The sequence below is a fragment of the Paralichthys olivaceus genome, chromosome 11, assembly GCF_024713975.1.
Source record: "Paralichthys olivaceus isolate ysfri-2021 chromosome 11, ASM2471397v2, whole genome shotgun sequence".
NCBI classification, from domain to species: Eukaryota; Metazoa; Chordata; class Actinopteri; order Pleuronectiformes; family Paralichthyidae; genus Paralichthys; species Paralichthys olivaceus.
The window spans coordinates 20,606,962-20,618,667 of record NC_091103.1 but is presented as its reverse complement, the minus strand read 5'-3'; the positions used below and the strand labels follow the sequence as shown (position 1 = coordinate 20,618,667).

The window sequence follows — 11,706 nt, the reverse complement described above, 5'->3', positions numbered from 1 at the left end:
GTTCCTCAGGGGCACTTGAAGGCAACGGTGAACATTTTTTTATTTCCCACCATGCGCCGGGGCTGCCTCAGTGAACTCATCCCGCCAGCAGAGCGCGTTCCTGCGCCTCGCACAGAAAGTGGGGATGCCTCCTTCCACAGCACAAACACACTCCCTGTGAAACTGTGAGGAGGAAAAGCCCCGGTGCTGCTGCTGTGTGTTTTTATTGTTGCCCTGTCAGAAAGCTCATGCGCCGGGATCTTGCTCCTCCAGCGCGGACAGGACTCTCCCAGGATGCTGTGGAACAAACCTCGGAGCGGCTCCAAAGTGGCAGCGGGCTGTCTGGTCCTCCTCTCCGCCTGTAAGTGCTCACTTTACTTTCTAATCCTCGCGTCGGGAGCCTCGGAGCGGTTAAACACTTCGCCCTGTCGGTGTGTGTGTTTGCCGAGACGCGCAGATTCCTTTGTTTTTCTCCAAAAACAGAGAGACGAGCTGCGAGAGAGAGGGAGAGAAGGAAGAAGAAGTGAGGAGCCATGATCCGCCTCAACTTCCTGAGGAGTTGAGAGGTGGTCGGTGCAAACCATGTGGCTTAATGTCGACAAACCTCTGGAAGTTTTACGCACAGGATTTAATCGCATGGACGCGTGGGAAAGACCCAGCTCTTTGCAATGGAGGCGGTTTCTCTGCAAAATGTTTTCTCTCTCTCTCCCTCCACTCGCGTCAAAGCAGCTGCTGCTGTTTCCTGACACATCGACGCTGCGCCGGTGGGAGTCAAGTCAAAGCCCCGAGGATGAATGCGCCTCGGGCTGCAGCTCCTTTAAAGCTCCTCCACCGAGTGTCGGTCCTCTCTGTCAGGCTGCACAAACTTATGTGATCCATAAGGGGTTAAATCCTCCTTTTGCTGCCATTGGGGTGAGAGGACAAACCCAGAGTCTCAGCAGTCATGTGAAAGAGTGTTAATGCACTTTTAATAGAAATTTGCACTTAGATTTGTGGATAAATTCGATTTTTACGTTGCAAACTTTGACTAAAAGTGACTTAACATGTCAAATTGTTCAGGTGCATTTAATTCCAGCATGTTGAAACCACCCATCCTTGCATGCAGAGATTCATCGGTCAGAATTAAGCAAAAACACTTGCACACTGTATGTCCATGGATGTGTTCCTGCAAACAGAATACAGTCAGTGCTGTGTCCTATCCATTCTGTGGGGTGCAGCGCGCAGTGCGTGGCTGCAGCTGTGCAGGAAATTGCACTGAGTGACCAATCTAGCATTGACCCATTGTACCACATGGATGCCCACCTGAACAGAATGAGATAAATGCTGAGTGCAGGAGTCTGCCTGCTTTGTTAGGGCTGAAAATTGTCACAGTGTAGTGCAATATATATTCAGAAAAGAAACGTGAGGCTCTGCAGAAATGTCAGTACTGCCTGCAAGTGTAATATCTGTCAGGAAATATCAATGCTGCAAGAAACGTCTACAGAATAATTTAAGTGGAATTAACCAAGGATAATCATTTCTTAACCTCCTCTAATTAATTTTCTAGCATTCATGCTCCTGAATGTGAATCTTTTCTTATCTTTAACTTTCAACATTTTCAGTATCATTCACCTGTCACTGTTAATTCCTGATTGCTTTAAAAAAAACTGCAGCATGTCTCTTTTTATTCTGTCTTTAATTGCTAGACATGGGTGAAACGTTGCCTTTAAGCATAACGGATGAATGGTGTTTCAAATGTGTTTCATTTGTGAAAATAGAAACTAGAGTGTAGTCCGAGCAGTACGAGGAGCCACGGTCACTGCTGCAATCCACCATGTTTTATGTGCACAAGCCGACGCTGTGTTTGTGTGTTTGGCACCAAGTCAAGCACGTTTAGTCGGGCATCAGACTCTGACAAGGCTTCTTGTCTGCTCCGCCTGTATGTAATATTCATGCACCCTAACATCAAGGCTCCGCCGAGGTATGGAGAGTGTCCAGTTTTGTGACATTAGGCTGCCACCTCTGCTGGTTTTCAATGATGTCGTTCATGAGGATTCAGCGGACTGTCATTTCTGATGTGCACTGGAGCGGTGTGCACTCACTGTGGCACAGTTGGGATGAGGGGCAGCACCTCCCAGGTTTGAGGCTACAGCGCTCCCATCCACACAGGCTGCATTTCAATGGGGCCACATGTGGAAGCTCAGGTCTACTTTTGAAGGTGGATATGTGGAATAGGTTCACAAATTTAGTTTGTCTGAAAACAGTCTGCTCATTTATTTTATAATATAAAAAATATTGCATTTGGAATTTGTCGTATACAATCTGGCCACCGCAGTGACCGTTTGTTTACGTACGTGAGCTATAATACAGATATTGTAATTTAGGATTTTTCCATTTCAGATTATATTACAGCTTTAGCGGTGTAAATTAATCTAATATCGACAGGATGCTGCACAGACCAAGTGCATTGTAAGTTAAAAAACATGTTGGTATCGAGAGGGAGCTCCAGCTAGACACTCAAGCTATGTTAGGAGTTGCTGGTATGGGATGTAAATGGCTGCTAGCAGTGCTTGATAGGGAATACAAAGTTTAGATTTAATGTGACACAATGCCATATGAAGCCTGAGCCTCATGCATAACTAACAGTTTGCAGAGCAGCTTTCAAAAGTACACATCAGGTGCATTATTACAACTGTACGTGCAGCAGAAACTGTGCCATCTGTGCCAGTCCTTTGAGAAACTACTTTTATCATAATAGCAGTGTAATATTTTTGTCCCTTATTAAAAGGGGTGTAGTTTTTCTTTTTTTTTTAATGTTCAAAATGTTTTATCGCTGAGCTGTACGACTCTATTCTTTGAACACACAGAGAAGAATAAAACTGAGAGGGGTCATAACAGAAAGAACTGGAGCGCTTGATAAGTTTCCAGATCGGTCCCAGTCTGAGCTGTCACATTTTCACGGGAATTGAACCCTGTCGCCTGACAAAATCATTCAAATAGAACAACTCTGCAGAACCTCAGAACAGTGTCAATGTGTGTTTTCATCCAATGTCTGTGTTTTTGAAGAGTCTTTCTCGGTAAAGAAATTCCATTGATATGTGGTTGGAATAAAGCTGCAAAACGTTTGTCCCTGGTTGCAAATACTCAAGCTGCCGTTTGTCTTGAGTTTGGAATCATCCAGCACCATCTGGATTTTTTTGAGCGCAAAATTAGCCATATTTGGAGGAGTGGAGGGGTAGAGCCTGACCGAGCGCTTGAGGTGTGACCTGCACCCATTGGACCGTACGAGCTGCCAATCAAAAGCCCCAAAGCATAAAGCTGCTGAAGAGAACCTGAAACCAAGGATTTAGACCATAAACGCGAGGAAGAGTCTTTTGATTTTCATAAAGTGTAGAAGTACAGTTATTTTCTCAAAGACTTAAATACAAACAGACTTACTGCCTCTGCTGGTTATTGGAGAGAATACAGGTGTACTTCTACTTCCATTTTTATGCAGTCTATGGTTGTAATTAACGACCATACTGACCTCCACACTATCCTCTCTGCCTGCTACATGCAGGACAAGGTGCTTCCAGCCTTGACACTGGCATTGGATGTTAATCATAAAGTGCATAATAATCCCATATGAACATAATCCCTAGCCATACTGGGCTCTTCACACACCTATCATCAGTCAGTACTGGGTGTGTGCCGCCTGTGGATTTTCAGTAGAATATTCACTTACCTTTCATCTGGGGTTTGGATTTGCCGCATGTCTCTCTGACTTCACCAGCCACTCTATGCCATTTAGTTGCACAGTACTCGAGTGCTGGGAGCGGCTGTCACAGGTTTTTTGAAGGGGGTTTGTTAAGAGCTGGATCCAGGTTGAAAAGCCCTCAGCTTGGGGGATGTGGTCTCAGAAGTGTTTTCTGGATGGCAGTCCAGGCCACGAATATCATCGTTGAGCAGCGATCACACAATTTTGTGTTTTATTGTCTTTGCCAGATTAAATAAATCGTGTTTTTCAGGAGCGGTGCAGAACTAGTTTGACCTTATCGCTTTTCAGCCTCTCTGGAAGCCTTCAGTTGTCTTGTTTTGCCTTTAATATTCTACATAGACGTGGTAATTATCAGAGCTCTTTTAAATCTCACACTGCCTGCTAATTAGCATTCAAGTCGATATAATGCACCTGCATAGCTGTCTTTGATAATGTGGTTTTGTTACTTCAAACTGCTTTAATGTAGTCTCTCCATTTTGCCTACTCCCTCTGCGAGATTCTATAAAGAAGTTATTTAGAAAGAAGAACAGCTGTCATTTTGTGACATATATTTCAGTATCTACCTGATATACATAATTTCATTGTTGTCAGATTCTCTAGTTTCTGCAGAAATGCACTGAAGCTGTTTTCAGACATTTCCTGAGGAGGATCTCAGGAGAATTGGGTCTTTGCAGTTTGCCTTTCGCACATGCACAATGCAGCGGGAGATTCTATGCTCAGGCGCTTTCACAACAGCAACATGTAATCTGCAGGAAACAGGTGAGGGGGGATGCTGCAGGCAGAGGCAGATACAGGTAGTAACGTATTAATTCCGCTGCAGAGTGAGTTTTTTTACGGCTCATTAACACCGGTCAGTGTCAGCTCTCATTAGAACAAACTCTCTTCGTCTGTCACCTCAACGTGTGTGGCACTGCTTTTCACCCGATATATTAGTTTGTTTGTTTTTCTGTTTTCGCGTCTGTCGTGTGTTAGAAGCATCATCAACCCCCTCTCTTACTCGTCGTGAAAAGTCTGCAGAAACTCTGGAGGCTGCCACACGGACATTTGCATTCAAACATACAACCGATGCGCTCATACCCACCTGATTCCCTCAGCTTGTCTTTTCCTCATCTAATTGCATGGGACATCTGGTTTTATGTGTATTGAGTAGCTTGTTGAAAAGGGTTCAGCCAAATCAGAGGTTTCATCATGGAGACGGACTTCCAGACAAATCAAAGCGAGCAAGTTCCCGTCGCTGCCACTTGATTAACAACCTGCTCGGGAAACAGACTTGATTATGCAGGTTGAGGAGGCAATGCGCTGCGATGGAGCTGATCCCGTCAGCGCTCGTGGCATTATGTGAAGAGTCCCCGGCACCACCCCTCCCCACGCCTCTCCCTCTCTGGGGCGAGCCATGAAAACGTAGCAGAATGTGTTGTGAACTTGAACGTATTCCTGTAGGAAGCTTCATTTCGTGCCAAATGTTGCATTTTTAATGCTGACATAAAACTCTGGATGCTGGATAACGGCGTGGTCGCTCTGCTCGCTCCACAGAGGTCATGATTTGCTGGATCGGACTTTATGTATGTGAACTTTACGTGGCCATTAGGATTCAAGGACACTGGATAATAGACCACATAATAATTTGGTTCAGCTGGATTATTTGGTTCCTGCCTGAAGTTGGCAGTATCAATGCAAATTAATGTTATATTTCCCTCATTGTACAATTAAGTGTCTTTATTTGCTCTTTTATCAGCAAGTACAGGTTTTTATTCTCTTTAGGAGCCATATGTTCTGGACGACAGTTGGCTGAGAGTTAGTTTAATGAGACAGTTTATAAATCAGTGCCACCAACTGCCATTAAAAATATGTAATAGATTTTTCTTTTAAAGGTAGTTTTGGTTCTGGTCAAGGTCCACTTACTCAGTTATAAAGGTTTTGCCTGACAAAGGCCAACTGATTTATATGATAAGAGCTTTTCATAGACTCAGTGTCTGTGTTTTTATATGTTTGCTGGTATGAAAACTACGACCCATAAAAGAATAGAACTTTTTAATCTACCTAATAATTCCAGAACTTTCTGTCTGTATGTGGCTTCGCTTCAAGAACCGATCATCTTATCACCTTCACAAGTGCCAGATGTGTTGATGAGGGCCCATGGAAGTGTAAAGCAGAACTAGGGGCAATTTGGACGAGAGATCTGTTAAATTTTCTTTTACTTTGAATAAACAAGGGACCAGAGCTCTGGAGCAGCAGTGGTGGCTGGGGCTCATCAATGTTGGTGACATTGTTGATCAGGACAACGACAGCTGATTCACCAGTTCAGGCTGGAGCTTCACTGAACTTTGAATATCTTAAATTTTTACAGTTTCAGAAAGAAAAGCTGCAACGAGCATCACCACCGACCGACCAAGCAGCCAACTCCACACAGAAAGGTTTAGAATTCACACTGCATTTTCATATTTGGTTCTTTATGAGATTTCTATAAAGAATCAAGCCTCAATTACATGTCATTCTCAGAAAGGTTTGATAACATGAAGAATCATTGCCAAATATATTTTTATATATATAAATTGATCGTGATACCGTCCACAAACCCTCATATGGATCAGACTCTTAACATGACAGGTCCTTCAATTATCAGTAACAACAAGATTTTTCATATGAATAATATTTTAGTGTTTATTATATTACCTATTGTTGCAGAAATGTTGTTCTATGTTTTATTATTACAAAGGGCACTCGTTGAGTCTGAAGAATCAGCTGCAGGCTCTTCGTGTTTCCTCCCCATACTGTATTACTCTCTCTTATTGGAGGCACACTCTGTGAAATCCTAATCACAAAAGCACTCTAACTGTAAACTGCAGTGAAGTGTGTCGGCTCGCAGCAACAAACAAAAAAGACGTTTATGCAGCACAGAAAATAAAAAAATGTGATCTTTCTCCCTTTTGAAAAGTCTGTGCATCGTTGAGTGAAGTTAAAGACCTGAGGTGTAATCACTGCCTTTTCATGTGGGTGTTTTTCTGCTCTTTTAAAGACGCTCTCTCTTTGTGAGGAACGTGGGAAAACAATGTTTCTCAGGCTTGGCTGGAAGAGTTGGACTGTTGTGAAAACTGCGCTCGCATCCATTGTTGTTTTCTGGTGCTTTCATGACTGAAATAATTAGGTTCATTACTCAGCACTGAACTGGTGGCTTTACTCCAGGCGTTACACACAGCTGTGTTTTGAACTTAACTTGAATAATTTAAGAGGAGGCTTCCCTCGTAATAGATGGAGTTAATCTCTGACCAAATTTCTTCACATTGATCCATGAAAGCAAAATCACAGAGGTTGTATCCATCTTGTGAAATACAGTATATAAACACAACTATCTGGCATGTTTTGGGTGTTACTTGTTTATTAGATATTGCTCTACGGCAGCAGTTTCATCTTGCTAGAAAACAAACCTGCTGCTTTCAGGTTTTAATGGCCGCAACAGCAAGACAGGAGAGGAAATTTAACTCTTTCTCGGTTGTGTCACGTAATTAGAGTCCGTTTTAAAGCTGACTGATGCAGCAGTGTGGGCAGCCTGATTCAATAGAAACCTCTGTGAAAATTCATTCTCAGGGACGCTGCTGTTTTGGATGTATTGATTTCAAATCCTGGGAATCTTTCGGTGCAGATTTTCTTGTCTCAGGATCGATGGCAATGCGATTAAATAGACCCTCTCAGTGCTCTAATTACAAACTCTGCTCTCAGAGATCTAACTTACACTCAGCACGAAGGAATTTACCTCTGAGTTATTATTTTTTTCATATTTTGAAATAAATTCTAAGATAAATCAGGTTGTTTTTACGGCAGCTTTGCAGTTATGGAGGTCACCCAGCCTCAGGTAAAAAGGAGAGTTTATGGTTTGAGTTAAAATGATTAATTTCTGTTTCTGTTCTTTGTCCGTTCTTCCAGTTCATTTCAACTTGACGGCTGGCAGCTCGGGAAAAGCCTCACAGGTAAGTGATTCTTCGTTTCCTCTGTGCAAATTAGTCTCAAGCCTTGTGCTGCTGCTCATCCCTTGATAATTAATGTTAATCATTCACTTCCTGTTACCCGTATCAAAGCCCTAATTACCTGACCAACTCAAGTAAAACCCCCGTGTTTTCTTATTTTGATCGATTATCAGCCACCAGATCAGACGTTTAATTTGCTCTGCCACACAAATCCATTTTCTCTTCTCAGAAAGTGCGAGACAATTTCCCGCTGTTGCATTTTTATAAGTCTGCAGTTGCTGCTTGATAAATAATTAACATGTTGAGTTGCTCCACTTCTTATTGGTGTGAGGAGATGTTGACAGTAAGCCTCCTGGCAGAGGTGCTTAGCATCACAGAAATGGGAAATTACTGTCTTGCTTTTTACTGATGTCAGCTGATTCTTTTCCTACAGAGAGAAGTTTCCCGTTTTGCTTTGTTGCTTTTTAATTTGACTCAGATTTTTTATAGGACGTTTGGTAGAAAATGTCATCAACAAAACATTCTGTGAATTCGGATTTAAGAAAAAACATCCTTAAACAACAGGTCTTCACTTAGATTGAAAATGTGAGAAGCACATGCTCCTAACTTAAAATAGGTTTTAAATGGAGCTGTTTTCTTCAGTTAATTGTGATGCATTATCGATGTGCCTTCAGAAGGATCCTCAGTCGAAGCTGGAGACAAAGAAGAATGATAAAAGACAGTTGCCTGTCATAATGATAAAGCAGAGATTCAAATGGCATCCATTCCGGAGGAGAAACCCATTAGGGGAGCGGAGAAAAAAAAGGAGTATTTTCTGAACAGAGGAAGCGTAATCATGAATAAAAGTCTAATGTGCTGGAAAAAAAGCCATGAGGAACTGGTTTATGGAGTTCAGTGTGTCTAAACTGTTATAATACATAGAAGTGTCTGTTGGAAGCTTCAGATGTCGTCATGCGGGACAGTGATGGGAGGATGTTTCTCAGCCTGAGTAGTTTTACACTTTATATCAGTCATGTTGTTTTCAGTAATATTTGTCGACAACCTTCTTGTAAAAGTAGAAACAATGACCCCCCCCCCCCCCCTTTTATTTTTTCAGATCTCCTAAACTGAAGAACAACATGAACAAATTAGAAAGGAATACACATTTCTGGGTCAGTGCTCCAGTTTAGTTACGGAAAGTCTAGGAATTTATATCAGGAGGCGAGAGGCCTGGCACATACACACTATTACAAACACAGGCTTATAAATGAGTGCACTCTAAAGTAAACACACGTGATTTATAATTTCTAAAATAAACCAGTGACTTGATAAAGTAATTAATTTCTGCTCTTTCAATGGAGGGTTATTAACTTTCTAACAAAGTTTCAGGCTGTGGGAACTTTGTCAGTGTGGCTTAAAACTGTGGCTTAAAAAGGTTGGAATATTTATAAGCTCATATACAAACCAATGTATATCTAAGCTTCCAGATAATGTGTGTTTGAGGTGGACAAACTATATATATATATATATTTATATACAGATTTACTGTATGCCTCTCAGGTTCATGTTTCTAATTGCACAACAGCCTTAACTCTGATCTTTAACCCTTCGAACACGACTGATCTCAGCTATGCAGAGTTGTTGTCAATGAAATATTTTTTGATGCCACAGTTACAAATGCTTTCATTTCATGTTAGACATGATATTTAGTTATGGTTTTATCTACAACATACCAGTTACCTGTCTTAAAATGTGATTGTTATATTGTTCAGTCAGTATTTCATATCTTTTAGTCAAGAGTGGATTATTAAAAAATTCAAATTAAGTCGGTCTCGCCACAATTATTTTAGAACCTTTTATGTGTTTTTTGCAGCTTCAAAACGCTGCCTGGCTTTTCTGTAAGAAACTGTGTGCGTGTGCGTGTGTGTGTGTGTGTGTGTGGAAAAACAGTTAAACTGACGACAACTCATTCATACATTTCACTGTGATTGGGCATCACTACGGCTTCGTGCTTGCTCCCTTGCCCTGGAGGGAAATATTTGAAAAGCTGCATCCTCTGCTTTTATTGCATATAACTTAACTAAGAGGCTTATGATTTGTAAAGCATAACGTGGCAGCAGCTGTAAACATCACGGACTTGTTCTCAGTAGTTGTCTTTGAACACAGCCTGTGGTTTGCATATGGATCGGCAGATTTACCTCCTGGCTTTGAAGAGCGCCTGAAGCCTCTGAAGACTGGCATCAGTTTGAACTTGGAATGACTTGGAGATGTTGACGAGGGGCGAGCATAGGTAGCGAGATAATCTGCTGCTCCCGGGCTTGATAAACAGCTTAAACAACAAGTGTAGTACAAGTTTGCTAATGTAAGCAGAAGAGCCTTGATCTTACGCACCCAGAGGACTCTGCACAGTGAGGGGATGTATGCGTGCAGTTCACAGTGCGAGGAATTATTCACTGAGTGCTTGGAAGAATTCTGCGCAGCCCACGAATAACTTGAACTTTTGAATGTTGGTGTTACCAACACGCTACTATTCCAGTCTTCTGAAAGACCATGACCAGCTACCTACAGCATCGAGTTCCTTTGTCCTCGTATATATGTATATGTGTATAAATCTTCACCTCTTTGTGCACTGCACTCAGTCTGAACTGCTGTTCACTTGTTGACATAATGACCAATCATGAAGGAAAAAAAGCTGCTGTCTTCCTTAACAACCCAATCAATTCACCTCCTCGTGTCTGATTGGATAAAAACATCTTCTCCGTTATTTCTAGGTTTTTATGCTCACTGCAAAACACCTTTTTTCTTCGCAAAGATTTGTGTTTGCATTTGTCTGTGCGGCCGAGGGTGGATTTCACTACAAGCAGAAAGAGCTGTGTTTATTCTCCAGAATCTGTGCCCTCTGGCAGACGCTGTAACAAAATCAAACTTGAGAGGAGAAGTGTGATTCTTTCTCTGAGATTACAAACTTGAATGAATTCTGCCAATGTTCAGTTGTTTGAGCGTTCTGCAGATGGACAGAAAGTGTGATTACCAACAGCTTGCCAGGCGCAGCTGTCAGAATTATCAAACCACTTACAGATTGAAGTTGCCTTTGTTCAATATGTCATGAAGAAATTGTAGTTAAGTGGATCTGTGAAATTCAAGACGAGGTCTGGGAGATCAAGAAAAGCTTTCAGATAAAAGTGAGCATCTGGGCAAAAAAGAAAATCCCCATATGAAACAAGTGGCTGTGCTCCTCCACTGTGCAGCACTGATGCACAAAAACAGTGGAAAACCTTACCGGTGACTTCTAATGTCTGCAAACGCACTTTACAGCTGGACCTGCCATATATATATAGAAACAAGTGTTTTGAACAAATGAAGTCAAAAATTAGAGAATACAGATTAGAATGAAATATCAGCATATTGTGGAATGCAAATGTAGAACTCTGTCGGTCTTAGAGTCTGATCGATATGGATTTTTGGAGGCTGACACTAATATATTTGTGAGTGAAATATTGCCAATACCAATAAATTGGCCAATATATACTAAACAATTGGGCAGTTATTCACAAGATTTTGCTTTCAAACCCTCATGACAAAGAAATATAATTGATTCTTGATATTTTATAGTTTAACCATGAATGTTATTATAAATCACTAAATAAAAAGAAACCACAAATTTAAACTATATAGAAAAACTGTGCTCACGCTGCAAAAATGAGCATTTGAAATTTTAACGTGCTGCTGCAAGGATTGTATTATATTGTCATCTCATCAAAAATCAACAAGTTCTGGCTTCAGTCCTTTTGTAACTGTCTCATCTGGCTCATGCAAACCCCATTTACACACTGTCACCCAGCATCCTGCTCATACAAAATTCAGAACACTGAGATATTATCCAGAAAGTCGAGGCTTATTCAGCTCGAATAATCTTTTCCTCTATGACCAATCTCCCCCTTTCAGACTTTCATGGCTGAAATCTGGTCAACATCTATCAGCCATCTCATGCAGAGTGGAGGGAGCTCAGTGTGACCCTGAATAACTCGCACAGCGGGGGCCAGACTGTAA

At 41.6% G+C, this 11,706-nt stretch overlaps 1 protein-coding gene across 1 annotated transcript in view; it reads left to right on the top strand.

Moving 5' to 3' along the window:
- The first annotated feature begins 86 nt into the window (after nt 1-86).
- b3glcta (beta 3-glucosyltransferase a) overlaps nt 87-11,706 on the top strand; it is a 51,277-nt gene continuing 39,657 nt past the window's right edge. Inside the window, exons 1-2 of the mRNA XM_020087958.2 lie at nt 87-340; nt 7,637-7,680. Coding sequence (XP_019943517.2) covers nt 274-340; nt 7,637-7,680 — 111 coding nt within the window. The 5' untranslated portion in view covers nt 87-273. The remainder of the gene's footprint in view (nt 341-7,636; nt 7,681-11,706) is intronic.